This window comes from Schistocerca piceifrons, chromosome 4, assembly GCF_021461385.2.
Source record: "Schistocerca piceifrons isolate TAMUIC-IGC-003096 chromosome 4, iqSchPice1.1, whole genome shotgun sequence".
NCBI classification, from domain to species: Eukaryota; Metazoa; Arthropoda; class Insecta; order Orthoptera; family Acrididae; genus Schistocerca; species Schistocerca piceifrons.
In genome coordinates, this window is record NC_060141.1 from 180,238,088 (window position 1) to 180,263,370 (window position 25,283).

General features: G+C 41.3%; 1 protein-coding gene across 2 annotated transcripts in view; it reads right to left on the reverse strand.

The window, feature by feature from the left end:
• Window positions 1-25,283, reverse strand: part of LOC124795320 — a 485,179-nt gene that overhangs the window by 9,349 nt on the left and 450,547 nt on the right. For both annotated transcript variants that reach the window (XM_047259291.1, XM_047259292.1), the window contains exons 5-6: window positions 14,510-14,530; window positions 5,573-5,699 (exon numbers count right to left, since the gene is read on the reverse strand). In XM_047259291.1, coding sequence (XP_047115247.1) covers window positions 5,581-5,699; window positions 14,510-14,530 — 140 coding nt within the window. In that variant the 3' untranslated portion in view covers window positions 5,573-5,580. The remainder of the gene's footprint in view (window positions 1-5,572; window positions 5,700-14,509; window positions 14,531-25,283) is intronic.

Sequence of the window (25,283 nt, forward strand, 5' to 3'; positions counted from 1 at the left end):
CATCTGGCCTCATAATGGCTGAACGCACCCGGCTTGCCAGAAGCACTCGGCAGACCGGGACGGTCCAAGTGCTAGCCAATCCCGTCAGTGCTTAACTTCGGTGATCTGACGGGAACCATTGTTACCACTGCGGAAAGGTAGTTGGCATAATGTAACAGATACAAGCCGGCCGCGGTGGCCGAGCGGTTCTAGGCGCTTCAGTCCGGAACCGCGCGACTGCTACCGTCACAGGTACGAATCCTGCCTCGGGCACGGATGTGTGTGCTGTCCTTAGGTTAGTTAGGTTTAAGTAGTTCTAAGTTCTAGGGGACTGATGACCTCAGATGTTAATTCCCATAGTGCTCAGAGCCCTTTTTTTTTTTTTTTTGTAACAGATACAAGATGGAATACAATATTGAAAAGATTTTCTACATCTGCATATACATTGTATTCCGCAAGCCACCCAGTAGGGGATACTTCTGGTACCACTAACTGATCCTCCTACCTGTTCCATTCGCGGATGGCGCGTGGGAAGAATGACTGTCAGTAAGCCTCCGTATAGGCTCTAATTTCTCGAATTTTTTCTTCGTCAGCGCTACGCAATATGTGTGTGGGAGAAAGTAATATGTTGTCCGACTTCCTGGAAAGAGCTCGTTTAAATTTCAAGAGTAAACCTTCTCGACAGAATAGTTTTAAATTTCAGTCAAGTAGTTATTCTTAGGTACATGACACTGTTGCACCTTGAAACATGTTTTTGCATTAAAAAACTTAATTTTCCGGAGCACCTTTGTAAGCTTTAAGAAAATATATCAAAGTTCTATTACCTGAGGTGGGTAGAGGCGATAGTCCGAATAGCGTCCCAAGATTCAAGACTCTTCCCTTGTCGAAATGACTGAATATTGACAAGTCGATGTTTCATGCTTGAATTTTTAGTACCGAGAGATAAGTTTCTATCCTAATGTACAAACTTATTTCAAAAGAAATTGATTTGGAAAATACAGACTTGAAAAAGTTCTTTCAAGAATTCCGAGGAAAGAGGCGAACTTTAAAAGAAAAAGGAGAATCTTTTTTGCACCTTAATGCCACCGTTTGTAAATTTGTGCATGCGAAGAAGTGCGAGTGAGATCAGACCAGCATACAAACTGTTCCGTTCCAATCACAGCGGTAGCATTTCTTCCGGATATTACAGAATCCGACGTTACAGCACAGCAGTACGTGGACGATATTCTAATCCCCAACTTCTTACAATTCACGGGAAGCCATCCCGAGCACACTGCGAGAGTTTCTGTTGTTTGTCTCCGTGCTTGGAAAACCCTGTCTTCACCATCAAGGTCTCTCCCCAACTGAGAACGTTTGGATCATTATGGGTAAGTCCCTAATTAGGCGCTATATCCCTCCGGAAGACATCTAACAACTCCGTTAGTCACATATGGAGCGCAGTAAGAATGACTGTTTAAATGCCTATGTGCGTGCTGTAATTTATATAATTGTTCTCACGATCCCTGTGGGAGCAATATGTAGGAGGTTTTAGTATATTTCTGCAGTCATCATTTAAAGTCGGTTCTTGAAATTTTATTAGTAGACTTTCTCAGGAAGGTTTCCGTCTATCTTCAAGATTCTGACAGTTCAGCTCTGGCATAATATCCGTGACACACTACCGTGAGTCAAACAAACCGTTGCAGAATGAAAATCTCATTCTGGAAACCTCTGAACATTTGTGCTGCCCTTCTCCGTATACATTCAATATCCCCTGCTAGCCTTAATTTGTACGGGTCTCTGATATTTGAGCAGTATTCTGGGATGGGTCGCATGCGTGATTCGTAAGCGATCTCGTTTGTAGTCTGGTTGCATTTTCCTAGTCTTTTACCAATAAACCGAAGTCTAGTACCTGCTTTTCCCGTGACTGAGCCTAAGTGACCGTTACGTTTCAAGTCCTTATTAAGTGTTACAGCCATGTATTTGTATAACGTTACAGATTCACTGATATTATATTCATATGACAGCGTGATTTTTGTTTTGTCAACAACATAATTTTACATATCTAAGCACTTATAGGAAATTTGCTAGTCTTTCCACCATCTTGGAATCTTATCAAGGTCTGACTGAATATTTGTACAGTTTTCTTCCGACTTTGCTTCACTGCAGATAACATCGTTACCTGCGAAAAGACTTGTTTCCTATTGTCCGCAAGATCGTTATTATACAACATGAACAGGAAGGGTCCCAACACACTTCCTGGGTTACACCCGAAGTTACGTCTGCACCTGTCGATGACTGTCCATCCAAGATAACATGCAGAGTCCTCCCTACCAAAAAATCCTCAGTCCAGTCACACATTTCGTCTGATACCACACACGATGTACTTTTGTTAATAAGCGTTTCTCTGGTAGTGAGTCAAATGCTTTTCGGATACCGAGAAATACTGTATCTGCTTGACTGCATTGATCTATGGCTTTCAGGATTTTACGTGAGAAAAGTGCGAGCTGCATTTAACATGATCTATGTTTTCGATATCTGTGCTGCTTAGGATGGACGAAGCAATTCTGTTCCACATACCTCATTACGTCTGAATTCAGAATGTGTTCTAAGATTCTACAACAAAAGGATGTTGAGGATAGTTCTGTGGGTCACTCCTGCGACCCTCCTTGTATACTGGTGTGATCTATGGTTTCTTCCAGCTACTAGGCACGGTGTTTTGTTCGCTGGATCTGCGATATAATTAACAGAGGGACTAATTCAGCCGCAAACTGGGTGTAGAATCTTCTAGGGATTTCATTTCGCCCTGGGGCTTTGTCCAGTTTTAACGATTCCAGCTGTTTCTAAACGCCACTCACACTAATATTTATTTACTCACCTTTTCCGTGCTACTTGGATGAAATCGAGGCAAGTCTCTTGGGTTTTCCTTCGTGAGGGAACATTGGACGCAAAGTTAACCATTTCTGCTTTTGGTTTGCTACTGTCAATTTCTGTTTCTGCCTTGTCCATGAGTGACTAGACATACGAAGAGAAATCCTTTGGGTTTTGTTAAAGATTTTTCGACAATATTCCGGTGAAGTAGTGACTGAAAACTTCAGGCACTGCTGCCTTGATTGCCAAACGCGTTTTGATCAGCATCTCTATATCCATAGCGCCATATTACTTTTAATACCCATTCTGCAGGAGTCTCTATTTATTTACAGTGACATTATGCTATGGATGCTCTCTCCTATGTTCTACTAGAAGTGAGTCTGTCGATTTCGTAGTCAACTATTCACTTAAACTTGACCTATAGTTTCTCTACACGCTCATGTCCTAGGCTAAAAGCTTAAATTCCTCACTGACATATGACACTACTGCTTCCCACTCTCGTTTGGTGAAAATGTAAATCTTTCCGCTTGTTTCAGTTTCCTTTTGTACCTTCCTCATAGAGATACCAAACTGAGTGATGTTACAGATTGTTCCGCGTAACGCCACACGTTTCCTATAGAAGTACGATCGTGTGATACAGTGGTCCAGTCGAAATGCGATGCGGTGTCAAATCAAGAACGAAGGCGCACAGTCGTGTAAACGCGCTGTTCTCCTCTCTCTAGTGTTTCGGAATACTCATTACTCAGAAGCAAAAGGAAGGACAACACCTGAATGTTAAACTAAACTCCCTGGCTCACGTTCAAGGTGACTTGAATGATGGGTACAAGTCGTGATCCGAGAAACACCCCCAAAGCATCACAGGACCGCCCCACACCCGAATTTCGCCTTCCACCCACGAAGGATTAAGCGTCTCTTTGGGACGTTGGGAATTCTAGACCTAGCGCTATTTTAAAAGAGGCAAAACCGTAACTAATCAGACCACAATACATGCCTGAAGTTAGATACTTCGCAATTCCAGTATTGTATGGCCCATATAGCTTTAGGAAAGGTGGTGACTATGTGCTTGACAATGGCAGCAAGACTTAAGAAAAATCGAGACACCTTCATCGGATATATCGACACGGGAAAAAACATTCGAGAACATAAAATGAGGCAAAAAGTCAGAAATTTTGAGAGAAACAGGAATAAGCTGTAAGAGAAGACGAATAAACACAATCTGTACAAGTATCAGGATGGAAGTATAAGAGCAGAAGAGCAAGAAAAATGTTCCCCGGTTAAAAAGGTTGTCCTACAAGGATCTAGTACTTTGCCCCTACTGTTCAACCCACACACAGAGGAAGCAATGGTGGAAACAATGGAAGTTAAGAGAATGGGGTCGAGTTCAAGAGTGAGAAGATATCAATGACACGATACCCTAATGTCATCATTGCATTCTGTGAAATATAGGAAATAAATATGTGACCTCGTAAACGAAATGATCTGGCTAATGAGTACTGCAATTGGCTTGAGAATACATAGACGAAAACTATGAGGAGTGGCAGAAATGAGAATAAAAGAAACTTGGCATCAAAACTTGTGACCAACAATTAGATAAAATCAAACATTCTTCTACCACAGAAGCAACAAACGTATGATGGACGAGGCAAGGAGGACATAAATAGGAGACTAGCACAGGTAAAGAGAACATTCGTGATGAAAAAAGCCTATTAGTATCAAATATAAACCACAATTTGAGGAAGAAACATTTTAAAATGTACTTTTCAAGCACAGAATCGTACGGTAGTAAATCATGGACTATAGGGAAACCGAAAATAAATAGAATTAAATTGTTTCAGTTGCTGTGTTATGGATGGGTGTGAAATATTAGGTAGAACGAGGAATGATGCTCTTCCCCGTATACTCGACGAAGATAGGAACATGCGGATGAAACTAAAAAGAAGAGGTCGCGGACTGACAGGACACGTGTTATGACAATGTAAAATAGCTTCTATGCTAATAGAGGGAGCTCTGTGGAGTAAAAACTATAGGAGATGACAGTGATTGGAATACATTCAATAAATAATGAGGACGTAGCGTGCAAGAGCAACTGTGTAATGAGGAAAACTGATGAATCAAAAGACTTACTCACTAAAGATGGGCATCTTTTTCTGCCGCTGTGAACAATAGTCCTTTGCAATGAACCCGATCCCAAATTTCAGTTTCAGGCAATTTTCTTCGCAGTGTTCGGAAACAATTTGTGATGAGCCTACATTCACTGGCAGCAATTGCAGTCGGGTTTGAAACTGATTGTCGTCGAAAAGACGTGCCACTCCTATACTCTTGTTGTCTCTTGGGATATTTTCACTACCACTGTTCAAGGTTTGGTCATTATAAGTCCTTACACAACAGCTCGTTTCTGCCAATTTGTCACATCTCAACGTTGACCTGTCTCATTACCCTTAGTTTGTCTAACAGACTGACACATCCACACCACTTCATTGCCACCATTAACGACAGCTGTGGAAGATACCCGGCACGAGTCCTACACTGTCTACAGTGTTCCAAAGCACCCACTGTGTTTGAGAGGAGACTAATTTTTTGTCGATGAGGTTTGTAATACCATTAGAATCGTTATTTCGCAGTCATTCGACCAGTTAAATGATTTCATGTTTATTTAAGTGCCAGACATTACAACAAACTACATAATGACGTCGACCTTTTAGATACAGGCCCCAGCGAATGCAGCAAGAGAGCATATGGTGCGTACCTGAGTCCTCAGCAGCGGGCGGCGGAGCTGGAGAGGCTGGCCCCGGCGGCTGCGAGGGCGGTGGCGGAGGCCATCAGCAGCGACCAGAGGGGCGGTGCGCGCCGCCTCCACGCGCCGTTGTCCAACACTGTCAAAAAAGGGCACCGGCGCTCAGGCTACGCGCGCAACTCTGTGCTACGGCTGACAAGTCTGTGTACACTGCTGGCTCATTTGGGAACATTATTATTTTTAAACATTCTATAACGTTTAGGTGGTTTAATCTATTTTACCAACCCTTGAAAAATTTATGATTACAGTAGGGTATAAAACAGTACATCTACATCTACATCCACACTCCACAAGCCACCTGACGGTGTGTGGGGAGGGTACCTCGAGTACCTTATCGGTTCTCCTTTCTATTGCAGTCTCGCAATGTTCGTGGAAAGAAGGGTTGTCGGTATGCCTCTGTGTGGGCTCTAATCTCTCTAATTTTATCCTCATGGTCTCTTCGCGAGATATACGTAGGAGGGAGCAATATGCTGTTTGACTCCTCGGTGAAGGTGTATTCTCGAAACTTCAACAAAAGCCCGTACCGAAGTACTGAGCGTCTCTCCTGCAGTCTTCCACTGGAGTTTATCTGTCATCTCCGTAACGCTTTCGCGAATACTGAATGATTCTGTAACGAAGCGCGCTGCTCTCCGTTGGATCTTCTCTATCTCTTCTATCAACCCTATCTGGTACGGATCCCACACTGCTGAGCAGTATTCAAGCAGTGGGCGAACAAGCGTACTGTAACCTACTTCCTTTGTTTTCCGTTTGCATTTCCTTAGGATTCTTCCAATGAATCTCAGTCTAGCATCTGCTTTACCAACGATCAACTTTATATGATCATTCCATTTTAAATCACTCCTAATGCGTACTCGCAGATAATTTATGGAATTAACTGCTTCCAGATGCTGACCTGCTATATTGTAGCTAAATGATACGGGATCTTTCTTTCTATTTATTCGCAGCACATTACACTTGTCTACATTGAGATTCAATTGCCATTCCCTGCACCATGCGTCAATTCGCTGCAGATCCTCCTGCATTTCAGTACAATTTTCCATTGTTACAACCTCTCGATATACCACAGCATCATCCGCAAAAAGTCTCCGTGAACTTCTTATGTTATCCACAAGGTCATTTATGTATATTGTGAATAGCAACAGTCCTAAAACACTCCCCTGCGGCACACCTGAAATCACTCTTACTTCGGAAAATTTCTCTCCATTGAGAATGACATTTTGTATTGAAGTTGGTATGCAACATACCAATGGAGATCTAATAATTGTAATTAACTAACGCATAGCGTATAAATTATATCTTTCTAAGAATAACATTTGGAGTGGCAAAATTTGTAATATTTTAGCAGCAATGTAGCATTTTCCCCTCCTTTAGTGACATGTCAACGTTTATAGCATCTGTAGATTTGCAGAAAATTCTTATCACTGTTGGCTCCATTATACCTTTTGAAATTATAGAGGCAGAAGGGATAAAATACAGGGATATATAGTTTTTCTACAACTTCCCAAAAGAGGAAAATATTGGACAGCATTGACAAGATCTGTAGGACATGAAAGGGAAGCGTTAATCGAGGAGGGAGTGAGACCCTATTGTAGCCTACAACAGCTAGACTATTATTCAATTTGTGTATTTAACGTACAGTAAAAGAAACAGAGGAGAAATATTGAAAGACACTTAAAGTTCTGAGTGTGAAACTAAAATCTTTGACGTTCACCTAAGGCACTGTGATTTTGTCAGATACGGCAACGGGCTGGGAAGTGCAGTTGAAGCGAATAGAGGGATTCATGAAAAGAGGTAATAATGTGAATATCAAAACAAGGAAAACAACAGCATTGTAGTGTAGGAGAATAAACCGAGGCTAATCTGAAAGGATTATATTAGGAAATAAGACACTTAAACTTGTAGATGAGTTTAGAAATCCAAGCAGCAGAATAACTGATAATGGCCGAAGTAGACAAGATATAAAATGCTGACCGCCAATGACAAGAAAAGGAATTCCCGAAAAGAGATAATTATTGATATCTAATATCACTTTAAGGGCTACATAGTTTTTACTCAAATTAATTGACTAGATCGTAGCTTTATTCGCAAGAGAAACATGGCTAGAAGGGAACAGAAGGTTTTCAAATGTGGTACTAGAGACGAATACCGGAGGTATACGGGTAGATCGAATAACTAATGATTATATAGTGAACAGAATTAGAGAGAAATGTATTTGTCGTACAACTTGACTAAAAGTAGTGATCAATTGACTGCATAGTGAACAGAATTAGGGAAGAAATGTATTTCTGGCCCAATTTGTCAAAAAGTACTGATCAGTTGACAGGACGTATTTCCTTCGGCATCTTTTCGTAATCCTAGCTACTGCTCCGTCGGTGATAACGGCACTGTCGACAGGACGTTAAACTCTGATCTTATCTTCCTCCCTTTCTTCGTTCTTTCCCTCCTTCCTTTCTTCCTTCCTTCCATCCAACCGAAGGAATATGCTACTTCTAGAAATTAGTTTGTGATTGTCGTGCTCTGTGAAAATACCAACGGTTTCGCGTTAGTCCCTGTAATGATCCTCTGTTATACAATAGTTCAAACCAACCTCAGAGAAGCACTGATCAAATCACATCAAAACAGTGTGAATCAGATTCCAGTTACAGATTTTGTTCCTGCTGTGACCAGAAAACACAATTAACGCCATTAACTATTATGTGGCTAATACATAGAAATTCGCTGGTGTGGCTGGATGTTGCCCTCATGTTTACGAGCTGACTACGTAAAAGATATAAACTACGCTGACACAATTTATTAAACAAATCGTCTCGCATTGTCTTTGGTTGATTTTCACAGGGTAAAAGTTTACACCGCCTGTATGTATATCTAATCCTTTAATGCAAGAAATTGTACAAACTGCTTGAATCTGATTGAAAACACGATTAAACATTTTTGAAATTCTTTTGTTGCTTTTCCCTATGGATAACAAACACCAAATACCGTATGGGTAGTTAACGTATTCTTTATTAGTTCACACACTTACGATACCAGAGATGCTACATTGTCGTGTAACACATTTCCCCGCACGACCCCTATGGTCGCAGTTTCGAATCCTGCCTCGGGCATGTGTGTGTGTGATGTCCTTAGGTTGGTTACGTTTAACTAGTTCTAAGTTCCAGGTGGCTGATGACCACAGATATTAAGTCCCATAGTGCTCAGAGCCATTTGAACCATTTTGTAACAAATCCGCTCTTTTAACATTGTTTCACCATTCGGAACCGAGTGAAACATATATATATATATATATATATATATATATATATATATATATATATATATATATAGAAAAACATGTACATAAACACTTCTATATCTCCAAGGCTACCTGCAATCACCGTTAAGAAGCTTATTCAAACCACTTTCAATCTGCTTCTCAAACGTTCTGCTTTCTAACAGCGCGGGAGAAAAATGAACGCTCAAATCTCTCCGTACGAGCTCTGGTTTCCTTATTTTATGTCGATGATCATTTCTCCGTATGTTGTGGTGACAATGAACTATTTTCGCAGTCAAAGTAGAAAGTTGGTGATTGAAATTTCGTGAAAATATCTCGCTGCAACCAGAAAGCGTTTGCCTTTATGTTTGCCACCCTAACTAGTTTATCACATCAATAAGGGCCTGTCTCCTATTTCGCGATAATACAAAACAAGCAGTCCTTCTTTGGACTTATCAATGTCCTCTGTCAGTTCTGTCTGGAAAGGATCCCATACCGACAGCAGTACACTAACATAGGACGGACAAGCGTGGTGTATGCAGGCTCTTTAGAAGACCTGTTGCATTTTCTGTGTGTTCTGTCTGTAAAACACATTCTTTGGGTTGCCTTCCCCACGACATTATTTATTCGATAGTTTCTCTTTATGCTGTTCGTACTTGTAATTTCTAGGTGTTTAGCTGAATTGACAGCCTTCATATTTTTGTGATTTACAGCGCAATCAAAATTTAATGGATTTGTTTTGATACTCATGTGGATGAACTCACACATTTCCTCATTCATAGACAAATGTCACTGCTCGCGACTGAAATATAACATGTCTAACTCATTTTGCAGTTGGGTTTGATCTTCTGCTGAGTTTACTAGACGGTAAAAGACAGAATCGTCTGCAAACGTTCTAAGAGGGTTGCCTCGATAGTCTCCTAAATTACTGGTATAGATTAGAGGCAGCAGACGGCCTATAACACTTCCTTGGGGAACGTTGTTTCACCCGGTGATTATCATACAGTTAATATTATCTGTGACCTTTACGACCGGGTATAACGAATTTAGTCGCACAACTGTGACGATACTCCATAGGCGCGCAGTTTGTTTTTAAGTCTTTTGTGAGCAATGATGTCAACAGTCTTCGGGAAATCCAGAAAAATGGAATCAGTTTGAGATCGCCTGTCAATGGCATTCACTATTTCGTGCGTACAAACAGCTATTTCTGTTTCACAAACACGAAATAATCTCAATTCGTGCTGTGTGTCAATAGGCAGTTACTCCCGGGGTAATTTATCGAAATGTTCTAGGCGCTTCAGACTGGAACCGCTCGACCGCTACGGTCGCAGGTTCGAAACCTGCCTCGGGCATGGAGGTGTGTGATGTCCTTAGGTTGGTAAGGTTTAAGTAGTTCTAAGTTCTAGAGGACTGATGACGTCAGATGTTAAGCCCCATTGTGCTCAGAGCCATTTGAACCATTTATTCCTATTTACGCCCCTGAGTATTGGTTGGTATGGAGCTTTCGTGGTGTGAGCGGTTGCATGTGATTTTTAAGTATGGTGCTATTGAATTAGCATACTCTGATTTCCGGAAGATTAGCCATTACTATGTGGTTTAAGCTGCTTCGCTATACCGAGAATGTCTATTTACTCTTGTTGGCAGCTGTTCTTGATCCGGATGTCAGAACATTTTACCATTTTACTTCGTCTTCTGTGGGGAAGGAGTTTGGAAAATTGCGTTTAACGATTCCGTTTTAGTGGCGCTGTTATCGGGAATGTTACCATTGCTATCGAACGGCGAAGGTATTAATTGCGTCATGCCGCAGGGGTACTTTACATATGCCCAGAATCTGTCTGGACTTTCTTCACTATTTAGTGACAGAGTTTGGTTGAGGAAGCTATTAAAACCATCTCGCATGGAAGTTCGTGCTCAGTTTCCAGCTTAATTAAAACAACACAAATCTTCGAATTTATTTGTTCTTTTAAATTTGGCATGCCTTTATCGTTGTATCTGCTACGCTGTTGTGCTTTGTATTGGGTACCATAAAGGTTCAGTATCATCTTTTATTAATCTCTCAATTGCCGCCATACTATTTCTTTGAATTTAATCACATCCGATCTGCACTTACATATTGCGAAAGAAAAAAAATCGCAGCACCAAGAAGGAGTCGTGTTGCGTAATAGAAAGTGGATAGGTGTGTTTCTAAATGTGAAAGATGATTTCTTTTCCAGTTTCACGCCAGTCTCATAAGAGTGGCACTACTAGCGCCACTATGAGGATGCAACCCAAGTTCGTTTTAAATACGCGTTGTACGGGTCGTGAGCGTTAGCTGCCCTTCAATTTGGACTTAGTTAGTAGATGTTAGTCAAGAATGTCTCCAGGGTGACAAGGACGCCATTATCAGCACGCCACTCAGTTTGAACAGGGCCGTGTAATAGGGCTAGGAAACGTTGGATTATCTTTCCGTGATACTGCAGAAAGACTTGGGAGGAATGTAGCCATTGTACATGATTGTTGACAACGGTGGTCACTAGAAAGTACGGTCGCAAGAAGACATAGCTCCGGATGGCCATGTGGCGCTACCGAGGGGAGACCATCATGTTTGGCTCTGGCGCATGGTACTACATCTGTAGCAGCAGTTCGAGTAGCATTGGCACCACTGTGACACTACGAAGTCTTACAAATTTGTTACTTCCAGAACGGCTCCGAGCCGGAATCTCTGTGACGTGCATTTAGCTGAACCGAAATCATCGCAATTTGCGGCTTCAGTGGCGTCAAGCGAGAGTTCGTCACAGGCAGGGTGAAGGTCTGTTGTGTTTTCGTATGAAAGTTGGTTCTGCGTTGGTGCCAGTGATGGCTGTCTGCTGGTATGATGGAAGCCAGTTGAGGTTCTGCAACCAAACAGTCTGTGTGTTAATGACACAGGAGCCACAACTAAATTTACGGTCTGGGGTGCAATTGCATATTAAAGCAAGAGAACTCTCCTGGTTATCTCAAGCACCCTGACTGCAAATTTGTGCGTGAGTCTGCTGATTGGACGCTTTATACTGCCGTTCACGAACAGCATTCCAGGAGATGTTTTCCAAGACGTTAATGATCGCCCACATACCACCGTTACAACCCAACATACTCAACAGTGACAAGATACTGCCTTGGCCTGCTCATCACCAGATCTGTCTCGAGTGGAGCACATAAAGGACAGCACAGAACGACAACTCCAGTGTTATCTACAACCAGCATTAGCGATTCCTTTATTGTTCGATCAGGAGCAACAGGCATGGAACTCCATCCCACAAACTGACATCCGGCACCTGTACAACAAAATGCATAGGAGCTTGCATTCTGGCAGCTACACCTGTAATTAATGTACCAGCATTTCACATGTGCAATGGCGTATCTCGCACTTACATTGACCTGTAATCTTACAATGTCGATCACTTAAATCTGTTACCTAGTCATATGTACTCCCGAATTTTTATTACTTTACACTGATTACTTTCCCGTGTTGCGATTTTTTACCGTCAGTGTAGTTAGTTGGGATGGAGTGGAGACTGTCACTGCCCAATGCATCTTTTCTGATTTTTTCAAACACATATTTTGTTTTTCTCTTTAGTGGATTTGTATATCGCGGTCGTCAGTCTCGCTACAACACCTTCTTGTCACTGACCCCTGTATCCATCAAGGTGCTTCCAGTTTTCTCTGGAATATTTGTTGCTAAGTGGTCAAGTATGCTTCCACAAACATTTACCCTTCGAGTGGGCTCCAGTACCAACTGTTCAAAATAATTGTTGGAGAAAGTATTTAGTTCAATTTACGTCGATGCTTTATGCCCACCACCGGCTTTGAGCATAAATTTTCATATCAAGGGCAGATTGAAGGAAATCATCATTAAAATTGCATGAGTGGGGATCTCTATTTGATAAGACGAGTTTTCTTTGATCTGTCCAGCAACTGATTCATCTTAGGCGAGGGGTGGGGCGGGGGCGGGGAAGGGGGAGGCGGAGGGGCTCGGTAAAATGAGCCAGTTATTAGATTATTACAGTTGCCAAGTATAACGTGAACTCATAGTGTCTACTTCAATCGCTTTAAGATAAACTACTTCTGATAGCAAAAAATACGCCGCCACCAGCTGTTATTCATCTGTCCCTTCTTAACACCGTCAGGTACTTTCAAAAATATCGGCTGAGCTTATCCCTGGCCTTAGTCAGCGTCTGGTACATGTAACGTTTTGAGCTTCAGTGTATTGTAGTAGCACTTGGAGCTCTACTTCTTTCCCGACACAGCTACGGCAATGTAGAACTGCAATACTTTTTCCTGGTGTGTCTATCCTGTTCCAGGGTATGTCCCTTTGAGACTGAAGCCCTTTCAGTACTTTCCAAAGACCCTCGAACAAAAGTAATGGCACAGTCCATTCCTCGCAGACCAGATGATTCAACTCTTGCCTGTGTACAGTCGATAGGACAGTGTCATCAACTGTTTTTTGTCTTGAAATCATCTGCCACATACTTACACCTTCTTTCAGTGTGATAAATCATCAGCCACTTCGTATTGCGAAGGAGAAATACTATGGCGAGTACCGATCATAATGAAAATTTCATAGCTGCATTATGGTGTAAGTAGAAATGGTTTCATCTCGCTTATTTTCACGTTCAGACTTTGAATATTCTTTACTATGACCAGAATAATTTTTTGGATCATCGATCTTCTGGCTTATTTGATGAAGACCTCCACGATTTCCTATACCAAACACTTCCGCTCGGAGTAGCAATTAAACACAACGTCCTCGGTTGTGTGTCGAATATATAAAAATCTCTTGTCAGTACAGCTTTTGTCCTCTACGTGTCCCTCTAGTCGCGTGAAAGTCATTCTCTGATATCTTAACGTATACTTTGCATCCCGTCCACTCACTTAGTCACTGTTTTCCAAAACTTTCTTTCCTCGCCTACCCTGCTGATAACCCGCTCACTGCTTAGCAAACCATAATCTCCGGGCTCCTTCTCTATCATCCTAAACCAAACATTTCAATTCTCTTATCGTTCGGTTTCCTATAGTCTATGATTCACTTCATGCAGTCCTGTGCCCCAGGTGAACGTTCTTAGAAATTTCCTACTTTAACTAAATCCTGCGTTTGATACTAATAGGTTTCTTTTAGTGAAAAATGTCTCGGTCCAGTCTTACAACAGATAAAGACTGTAATATCGAATTCCAGTTAGCTAGAAAGCTTATAATTGTATTTTAAGTTGAAGTGTGAAGGAAATGACAATCAATGCTTTGAATATTTAGTAGCTTTCGTTCACCACATGATGTGCGACGCACCCGGCTAATAACGCCCATCCCCATTCGCAATGCCATCATGTACATCATTAACCTAAATTAATAGCTGTATTTAAAAACAACAAACTTCCGAGATAGAAATTTTATTCTGTTTTCATAGCTCCTTCGGCACCTTGATATGATGTAGAAATGTTCTAATATTGAAAATTACGAAAGGAAGAGGCAAAGAGCGCAATATTAACTTCTATCATCAGACAAAAAGAGAGGCATGTATATCTCATTCGAACGCCCTTGAGAGAAGAAAAGGTTTAAATTAAAGAGAATACTTGTGTAACAAAATGGATGAAAATGACAAAAAATATGAATTAAATGTGAATACTTACTAGGAAGAGGGTTGTCGGCTCCTGAAACAAAGAGAAAAATTTCAGTAAAGTGTAATCTACCTGTTAGGCTTAAACTACATATGTATTAGGCTGCATCAAGTGAATTGTGACATCCTTTCTGATTCATTTTTGATGTGTACACGGCCATGGTCTAAGGAACGCCACAGTGCTTAGGGTTTCGTTTTCCAACTGTAAAAGGTAGCCTCACGGTATGTAAAGACGTCGTTAGTTTATTTTCAAACTTAAACGAGCAACTCAAACCGAACTGTTTATACACGATCCAGTCACATTAATGAGACCACCAACTGTGTTCGACGTCAACATGCAATAAAACCTTACAAGTGGCAGGTGGCAGCACTAGCGTTGGAGGGTATATAAAGCGTGGTGTCGGGGCGTTGGGTGGCGGGGGTGTGGGGGGAACGCGGCAAACTGTGCAGTCGTTGTCGTAACGCGGAAATGGAGCAACTTATTTGACATCCAAAAGGGGATTATCACTCAGTTTCGATTCAAGGGCGGAAACTTTAAACTGTATACGTACCGCCGTGGCTTAAGTATTCCGTGCATAAAAAAATGGTGCTATCTGACGCTGGCGCCAAACCAGATGTAGGGTACCGTGCGCCATAGATGACATGGCTGAACTATAGGTGCGGAAATGTGGGCAGGCTAATACATTTGCAATTGTTGAGCAGCTGACCGCCTACATAAGCCAAGGTGCTGCTGGTAGCCTCTCTTCGACGACGCTTCAGCGAACACTGCTGCGAATGGGCCTCCACAGTGGGCAACTGATTCATGCACCCAAGTTGACTGCCGATCATCAGCAACGAAGGCTGGAATTTGCTCGCCAATACCGTAACTGAAAGTTCACTGAGTGGTGACAGGTTCCAACGCTCAGTCGAACCGATGGCAGCTGGCATGCAGAGAGTGAAATGTCTGAAAACAAGCACCGTGAAATAGTTATGGTCTGGGGAACTTTTTGGCGGAATTGCCGAGGTAATCTAGTCATTCTGGAATGCACAGTGGTTCAGCACAAGTATGCAACTATCTTCGGGAACTACTTCCAACCATACAAATTAGTTTGTTTCTCCTCGGCAATATGACATCTACCAGCAGAATAATGGAATGTGTCGCACAGCTCGCAGTGTACGTGTGTAGTTCGAAGAACGCCAGGATGAGTTTGCCGTACTCTCCTGCCCATAAAACTACCCAGATTTAAATCCAATCGAGAATCTGTGGGATCATCTCAATCGTGCTGTTCGGGCCATGGATTGTTAACTGAGAATCCTAGCGCAGCTGGACGCGGCACTTGAGTCAGCATTGCTCCACATCCCTTTAGGTTCCTTCTAGAAACCCAGTGACTCTCTTCCATCACGTCTCGCTGATAATGGTGGTTATTCAGGCTTTTGACAGATAATCACATTAACGTGACTGGGCAGAGTATGTAAACACTGTACCCTCACCGTCTGTGAAGGAACTTCCAGAATTAGGAAACGAAATTTTAAGCACTGAAACTCGTCTGAAACCACGGCCTATTTTCCATAAAACAAACATCACCAAGTACGTGAATACAGACCCTTAAAGCCTACGCAGTATGATCAAACATCTGGCAGCTTGAGATGTATTAATGAAACAGGAATATTTAAAAATACAATACTGTTTGATTAGGACAGTTTTAAAGAATATAAATTATATAAAATTATTTTCACTGTAAAATTTATGGTAATTAAATGACGAATATAATTTCAGTCTGTCACAAATACGTTTTAAGAGATGGTTATGCATTTAGGATCTGCGGGTCTGTTTGGGAGAAAGATTTTAGAAATTAGTATTTCAGGGAACATGAATGAAAATTAATATGAAGGATTACCCAGGGTAAGAAGATGCTCTTTTGGTAAGCGGTTCTGTATCGCTAAATGAAATATGTGTGGAACTGTGTGGTTTCGTTGTAAGTCCAGTTAACAACATCCGTTAGGTTTTAGTAATCTTAACAAAAACGGCGATACTGGTAGACACGTTGTTGGTTTTCTTAATAACCCGCAGTCAGTAAAAATATTGTCATTCATTATCCTTGTAAGAAGGGACGCAAAGGAAACATCGTAAATAGATTAAGTCTTTGTACGAACTAAGCAACGGTAACTGTCTACGGGGCTGCAGAGTAAATCCGGTAGAGATGGTGCACCTGTGCACATTTAGTTAAATTTATTTTTGTACGACTAAACACGAAGTCGTGTATCCCATATAATTTTTTTACTTTTTTTAATGTAACATTTAAACGTAATATTTGACTATGAAAATAACTTTGCATTGCAGCGTCTATCACCTACGCTATGAGTGATGTGCTGGTTGCTAAAAACAGCATAATTACTGTGTTTGGTCGATATATATATATAAAGTTTTGACTTAAAATCAAAGTAGTTATGGCTACAAATATGTTGTGGAGTGAAGAAAAAACTATGAACTGTTAACAACAGATTTTAATATCTTATTTTCATATCTAAGTGTTCATTGATTTAGATAAGTAGTTTACTTACTGATAGTTTAAAACTAAGACAGGTAATCCACTTACTTCGGGTTAATACATTCCATTAATTCCGGTGAAATATTAAATAAATAACCAAAACGTAAGAGTTACAAACTTAGTTCCTTTTGTTTTCTTTCTATTTTCACAGCAACAATCGATATAAAATATATCAAAAATTATGCAGTCTTCGTGTAACCAACACGTACAAGTTGTGCAATATAATCCATCATTTTTTGCTGTTTTCAGATATAATTCTCCGCACTCCTTACAGATATCTAGGAATACTTTTTGTGGTTTTTTTGTATCGTCTTCCATATCAATGGTATCTTAACGTGCGTGCTAAGTCATTTGAACGAAAAAACAAACAAAACAGAAATGTTTTTACTTATTTAAGACTTTTATTTGATTTATGCGGGAAGTATCGCTAACGAAACAATGTCTGGCATAATTATCGGATTTTACAGCAGCGTGTATTCCGATCTGTAGGGGAGAGACACCGCACCTTATAAATTCATGACCTCAGTAGTCAAGATGGCCACACTAGAATGAGAACACGCATAATAGAACTTAAATGTTAATACAACTACTCAAAATTATCGAAAAATCTGACTATTTAGCATACACTAAGAAGCAGTCGTGACGCTGAGAAAGGTTTTGAAGGGATATTTATACACTTACCTGAGTATCTTCCAAAGGCTTATGTACAACTTCGTCGAGCCAAACGTAAATACTTTCAATAATATCTTGGTGTCCTCTAAGCAACTGCATTGTCGACACACACAGACTCAGTCTGGGTTGGCCAAAACTACGAGGGGTGCCGCATGTGTCGCCTCTCCCAGGTTTACCCCATGTTTTAATGCACTGAATACTCGTTCCGTATATGTTATCAACAATATTGCTGTATCGATGCAGTGATAAAACACTGGGGTTCTATTCTGAAGGACGGCGTTTGGAGTATGCGACCGGCCGTCCACATTCAGACTGCTCGTAATTTTCTCTCAGATCTCTTAATGCAAATGCTGGGAATATGCTGCTAAAAAATCACGTCAATTTTGCTTTCCCATTCTTCCATACTCTGATACTGATCCATCGGTAATGATCTCATGATCTCATAATTGACGGATCTTTAACCTTTAAACACTTATCTTACTCCTTTCTTTCCACCCCTCCCCCCCCCCCCCCCCCCATGAACCGTGGAACTTGCCGTTGGTGGGGAGACTTGAATGCCTCAGCGATACAGATGGCCGTACCGTAGGTGCAACCACAACGGAGGGGTATCTGTTGAGAGGCCAGACAAACGTCTGGTTCCTGAAGAGGGGCAGCAGCCTTTTCAGTAGTTGCAGGGGCAACACTCTGGAAGAATGACTGATCTGGCCTTGTAACACTGACCAAAACGGCCTTGCTGTGCTGGTACTGCGAACGGCTGAAAGCAAGGGTAAACTGTAGGCGTAATTTTTTCCGAGGGCATGCTGCTTTACTGTATGGTTAATTGATGATGGCGTCCCCTTGGGTAAAATACTCCAGGGGTAAAATAGTCCCCCTTTCGGCTCCCCGGGCGGAGACTACTCATGAGGACGTCGTTATCAGGAGAAAGCAAACTGGCGTTCTACTGATCGGAGCGTGGAATGTCAGATCCCATAATCGCGCAGGTTGTTTAGAAAATTTAAGAAGGGAAATGGATAGGTTAAAGTTAGATATAGATGGAATTATTGAAGTTCGGTGGCAGGAGAAACTAGACTTTTGGTCAGGTGACTACAGGGTTATAAACAAAAAATCAAATAGGGGTAATGCAGGAGTAGGTTTAATAATGAATAAAAGAATAGGAGTGCGGGTGAGCTACTATAAGCAGTATAGTGAACGCATTATTGTGGCCAAGATAGACACGAAGCCCATCCCGACTACAGTACTACAAGTTTATATGCCAACTATCTCTGCAGATGAAGAGGGAATTGATGAAATGTATGATGAGATAAAAGAAATTATTCAGGTAGCGAAGGTGAAGGGAGACGAGAATTCAGTCATGGGTGACTGGAATTCGAGAGTAGGAAAAGGGAGAGATGGAAACATAGTAGGTGAATATGGATTGGGGGTAAGAAATGAAAGAGGAAGCCGTGTGGTAGAATTTTGCACAGAGCATAACTTAATCAAAGCTAACATTTGGTTCAAGAATCATGAAAGAAGGTTGTATACATGGAACAACCCCGGAGATCTTAAAAGGTTTCAGATACATTATATAATGGTAAGACAGAGATTTAGGTACCAGATATTAAATTGTAAGACATTTCCAAGGGCAGATGTGGACTCTGACCACAATCTATTGATTATGAAATGTAGATTAAAACTGAAGAAACTGCAAAAAGGTGGGAATTTAAGGCGATGGGACCTGGATAAACTGAAAGAACCAGAGGTTGTACGGAGTTCCAGGTAGAGCATAAGGGAACAATTGACAGGAATGGGGGAAATAAATACAGTAGAAGAAGAATGGGTAGCTTTGAGGGATGAAGTAGTGAAGGCAGCTTGTAACGCCGGAAATGCATATACCCCTATTTCCATCTATTGTACTATTATTTTTTTTCCTTGTTTTGTTACCTCAAGATATGACATTTCTGTCTCTTTATATATTGTAATTGTTTTACTGTTTGTATATATATATTTATGCACTCATGTCGATGTATAATTGGTTTGTTTCGTAAATATTATTTGTATTTTTACGCTGGGTCTTGCCTAGGGAAAACTGCTATCGAACGATTACGTCGATAGGTCGTGTGACGAATCAAAGTGTGTAGGATCTTTGGTAGTGTTAACTCTGCCGCGTGGAGCGCGGGCAGAACAGTGAGAGTCTGGCGGGAGTAGCGAGTGGAGCAGGTGTCGTGTGACGCTCCCGCGAGTTGCCGCGCTTTCGGGGTTTGGCAGCAAGTAATTGCGCTCGACTCGCGATGATAGTTTCTGACATGGTGTCGCGGACGGGAAGCATTAGCTGGCGCACATCAAGAGCCCGTTTCGCCTGGTGACCGTGTCGAGAAGAAGGCGCGCCAACATCCAGCTTCTGCAACAGCGACGGCCGACAATGAGTGACTGTCGCCACCTCCTCGATCGACGGCTTCAAACCTTCAATCAACCAACAAGGAAGACTAAAAGCACGTAAATTTTCAGAACTGTATGGCAGACCTCAGCTTTTCAAATTGTTCCATTTGCCTCGCAAAATTACAGCAACTTAGCATGAACCTTTGTTGCTCATTGTCCAAATTGCATTGCCAAGCAGGGTCCCTTCCTTTTCCGAAATGAACCCGAGTGTCGTTGAAATTCAAACGCCAGCATTAAAATAATATGATTAGATTTCACTGCTTTAATTTCAAAGTTCAGTAGCTGGCTACAATATTTAGGTTACACGAGCACAAATTTAGAGTGCGAGTTTTGTTAGCATATTTTAGCTTACCTGTGACTGCAGCTCAGCTTGGTACGTACTAAATTTTACTATTGTTAATAGTTCAGAATCATTTAATTCAAGTTCAAAGTTAAATCTCTTGTTTCTAAATTGCTTAGAGTCAAGTTGCTTTTGAAATGATTGTTGAGGTAGTCCAAGACTAACCGTATTTTACTGGATTTCGATGTGCTTCAGAAAGAAAGCTTCTTATTAATTTCAGTCACTAAATTAACTTTCAGTTTTCTGGTTTTATTAATTCTTCTGCTAAATTAAGTCAGAGTGTAGCGAAATTTATTACTTCTGACAAACTTTCAGTTTTCACACTACACGTGTCAACCTTCAGTTGCCACGCTTCTAGTGCTAATTATATGTGTAATAACCTTACTTTTTCAGTTACTATAGTAATTGTCCTTAGGACTGGCGACCGTGATTTCCTCCAAATCTCAAATATCTAATTACCGCTAGTTAATTGTTAACGTAACGGCCGCACATTTACTTTCTTTATTAACTTTATCCCTTTTCAAAATTGATTTCCACCAGTTTCATTTGCATTTTTCCTTTCATTTAGATGTAACCCTTTCCTCCCTCTTTACCGATAGATTAACTTCGGTGACGATTGCTTTTCCCAAATTTCCATTAGGTACACGCGGTTTAATTTCTCACTGTCATTAAGGTCGATAAGTGAGGGGGGAGGTTACAAGCTGAGGATCAAGTGGGTAAAAAGACGATGTCTAGTAGAAATCGTTGCGTAACAGAAGAAATATTGAATTTAATTGATGAAAGGAGAAAATATAAAATGGCAGTAAATCCATCAGGCAAAAATAAATACTAACGTCTCAAAAATGAGATTTACAGGAAGTGCAAAATAGCTAAGCAGGGATGGCTTGAGGACAAATGTAAGGATGTAGAGGCTTATCTCACTAGGGGTAAGATAGATACTGCCTACAGGAAAATTAAACAGACCTTTGCAGAAAAGTGAGCCACTTGTATGAATACCAAGAGCTCAGATGGAAACTCAGTTCTAAGCAAAGTAGGGAAAGCAGAAAGGTGGAAGGAGTATATAGAGGGTCTATACAACGGCGATGTACTTGAGGACACTATTATGGAAATGGAAGAGGATGTAGATGAAGATGAAATGGGAGATACGATACTACGTGAAGAGTTTGACAGAACACTGAAAGACCGAAGTCGAAACAAGACCCCGGGAGTCGACAACATTCCATCGGACCTACTGACGGTCTTGGGAGAGCCAGTCCTGACAAAACTCTACCATCTGCTGAGCGAGATGTATGAGACAGACGAAATACCCTCAGACTTCAAGAAGAATATAATAATTCCAATCCCAAAGAAAGCAGGAGTTGCCAGATGAGAAAATTACCAAACTATCAGTTTAATAAGTCACAGCTGCAAAATACTAAGGCGAATTCTTTACAGACGAATGGAAAAACTAGTAGAAGCCGACCTCGGGGAAAATCAGTTTGGATTTCGTAGAAATGTTGGAACACATGAGGCAATTCTGACCCTATGACAGATGTTATAAAGTAGATTAAGGAAAGGCAAACCTACGTTTCTAGCATTTGTAGACTTAGAGAAAGTTTTTGACAAGGTTGACTGGAATACTCTCTTTCAAATTCTAAAGATGGCAGGGGTAAAATACAGGGAGCGAAAGGCTATTTACAATTTGTACAGAGACCAGATGGCAGTTATAAGAGCCGAGGGGCATGAAAGGGAAGCAGCGGTTGGGAAGGGAGTGAGACAGGGTTGCAGCCTCTCCACGATGTTATTCAATCTGTATATTGAGCAAGCAGTAAAGGAAACAAAAGAAAATTTCGGAGTAGTTATTAAAATCCATGGAGAGAAAATAAAAACTTTGAGGTTCACCGATGACCATGTAATTCTGTCAGAGACAGAGCCGTTGAAAGGAATGGATAGTGTCTTGAAAGGAGGATATAAGATGAACAGCAACAAAAGCAAAACGAGGTTAATGGAATGTAGTTGAATTAAGACGGCTGATGCTGAGGGGATTATATTAGGAAAAGAGGCACTTAAAGTAGTAACAGAGTTTTGGTATTTTGGGAGGAAAATAAATGATGATGGTCGAAGTAGGGCGGATATAAAATGTAGACTGGCAAAGGCAAAAAAAGCGTTTCTGAAGAAGAGAAATTTTTTAACATCGAGTATAGATTTACGTGTCAGGAAGTCATTTCTGAAAGTATTTGTATGAAGTGTAGCCATGTATAGAAGAGAAACATGGACGCTAAATAGTTTGGACAAGAAGAGAATAGGAACTTTCGAAACAAGGTGCTACAGAAGAATGCTGAAGATTAGATGGGTAGATCACATAACTAATGAGCATGTATTGATTAGAATTGGGGAGAACAGGAGTTTGTGGCACAAGTTGACAAGAAGAAAGGACCTGTTTTTACGACTTGTTCTGAGGCATCGAGGGATTCTACTATAGAGGGCAACACATGTGACATTTCGGGAGGATCAGTCTTAAATCAGGTCAAGAGATATATTACTTCTTCCTGCTTCTATTCTCTGTAATTACCACCACGGAAAAACTAATTTATAAGGCTGTGTCAGCAGTTCGTGTTTCGTTTATGGTGTTTACCATTTGGCTTTCGGATTACTGATTTAGATGTCGTGATAACCCCACAACGCCAAACCACAACACCGAGAGCTCTGATATTGTGATAAGGTGAAGTTGAAAGGTGGCGCAGATGAAGTTGTAAGGTGGCCCAACTCGCATATTCAGATAGCCTTGCTGGAGAGAAAACTCTTTGTGGCTGATAGACCTCTGATTTCGAGTCCCTATCCAAGTTACAGTTCCTGTGACGTTTATCCGAAGTCATAAATACTCTATTTTAGGTATAAAGCCCGATCGGAACAGATAGTCCATTTCGAATTGAATGATGTTGTGGATAATAAGTTATCGAAAGATAAACTCATTTCTCGGTTACTTTCGTTTGACAGTTCCTGCTGCAGTAATACTCTAAAAAGCAGTAACAGGTCATTTACCAAAACCAAGAACATCTGGAGAGATGAAAGCTGGCAGACAGTCTCCGAAGCGGTCTTTCTGGAGGGCTTACAGTAGCCGTGAGGCGCGACTTGGTACGTCATCACACTCGTGCTGCTATAAAACATTGCCCGTTCTTTACGGAGAGGCTTGCTACAAAAAAGTGCCTCCCGCTTTTGTTACCGACTGGGACTAATTTTACTTTCAGGAGCACAATGCCGCCAGGTACAAAGGCGGGTCTTTGTAAGAAAGGCGGCACCTCTCTTGTATCCCACTCAGTAACCAGTCGCTCTCCCTAATGAAACCCATAAAGATATTCTGCTTGGCTGTCGTATCGTTTCTCAGTATTACAACGGAATTTTTGCTCCTACCTTTAGCACAAGTGCCTCCGGCTTGTCATAACCCTTTTCGTTGGTGTAGAATGCTTCTACAGATTTCCGAAACGCCTTCTAGAATAAAGCAGAAAGCTAACACAAAGAAAGGAAACAACTCTCACTTACTAATGAATATGTCATCTACATCTTCATCCATACTCTGCAAGCCACCTGACGCTGTGTGGCGGAGGGTACTTTGAGTACCTCTATCGCTTCTCCCTTCTATTCCAGTCACGTATTTTTCGTGGAAACAAAGATTGTCGGTATGCCTCTGTGTGAGCTCTAATCTCTCTGATTTTATCCTCATGGTCTCTTCGCGAGATATACGTAGAAGGGAGCAATATACTGCTTGACTCCTCAGTGAAGGTTTGTTCTCGAAACTTCAACAAAAGCCCGTACCGAGCTACTGAGCGTGTCTCTTGCAGAGTCTTCCACTGGAGTTCATCTATCATCTCCGTAACGCTTTCGCGATTACTAAATGATCCTGTAACGAAGCGCGCTGCTCTCCGTTGGATCTTCTCTCTCTCTTCTGTCAACCCTGTCTGGTACGGGTCCCACACCGGTGAGCAATATTAAAGCATAGGGCCACTAAGTGTACAGTAACCTACTTCCTTTGTTTTCGGATTGCATTTCCTTAGGATTCTTCCAATGAATCTCAGCTTGACCGACGATTAATTTTATATGGTCATTCCATTTCAAATCACTCCTAATGCCTACTCGCAGATAATTTATGGAATTAACTGCTTCCAGTTGCTGACCTATATTGTAGCTAAATGATAAAGGATCTTTCTTTCTATGTATTCGCAGCACATTACACTTGTCTACATTGCGATTCAGTTGCCATTCCTTGCACCGTGCGTCAATTCGTTGTAGCTCCTCCTGCATTTCAGTACAATTTTCCATTGTTCGAACCTCTCGATATACCACAGCTTTATCCACAAAAAGCCTCAGTGAACTCCCGATGTTATCCACATGGTCATTTATGTATATTGTGAATAGAATCGGTCCTACGACACTCCCCTGTGGCACACCTGGAATCACTCTTACTTCGGAAGACTTCTCTCCATTGAGAATGACATGCTGCGTTCTGTTATCTAGGAACTCTTCAATCCATTCACACAATTGGTCTGATAGTCCATATGCTGTTACTTTTGTCATTAAACGACGGTGGGGAACTGTATCGAACGCTTTGCGGAAGTCAAGAAACACGGCATCTACCTGGGAACCCATGTCTATGGCCCTCTGAGTCTCGTGGACGAATAGCGCGAGCTGGGTTTCACACGAGCGTCTTTTTCGAAACCCATGCTGATTCCTACAGAGTAAATTTCTAGTCTCCAGAAAAGTCTATAGCCACTTTGTAAAGGTAGCTAAGCATGTGAGAAAGAGACAGGAACGAATCAGAGTTTTAATGCGATCTGCAGAGACGTGTAGCAATGCCT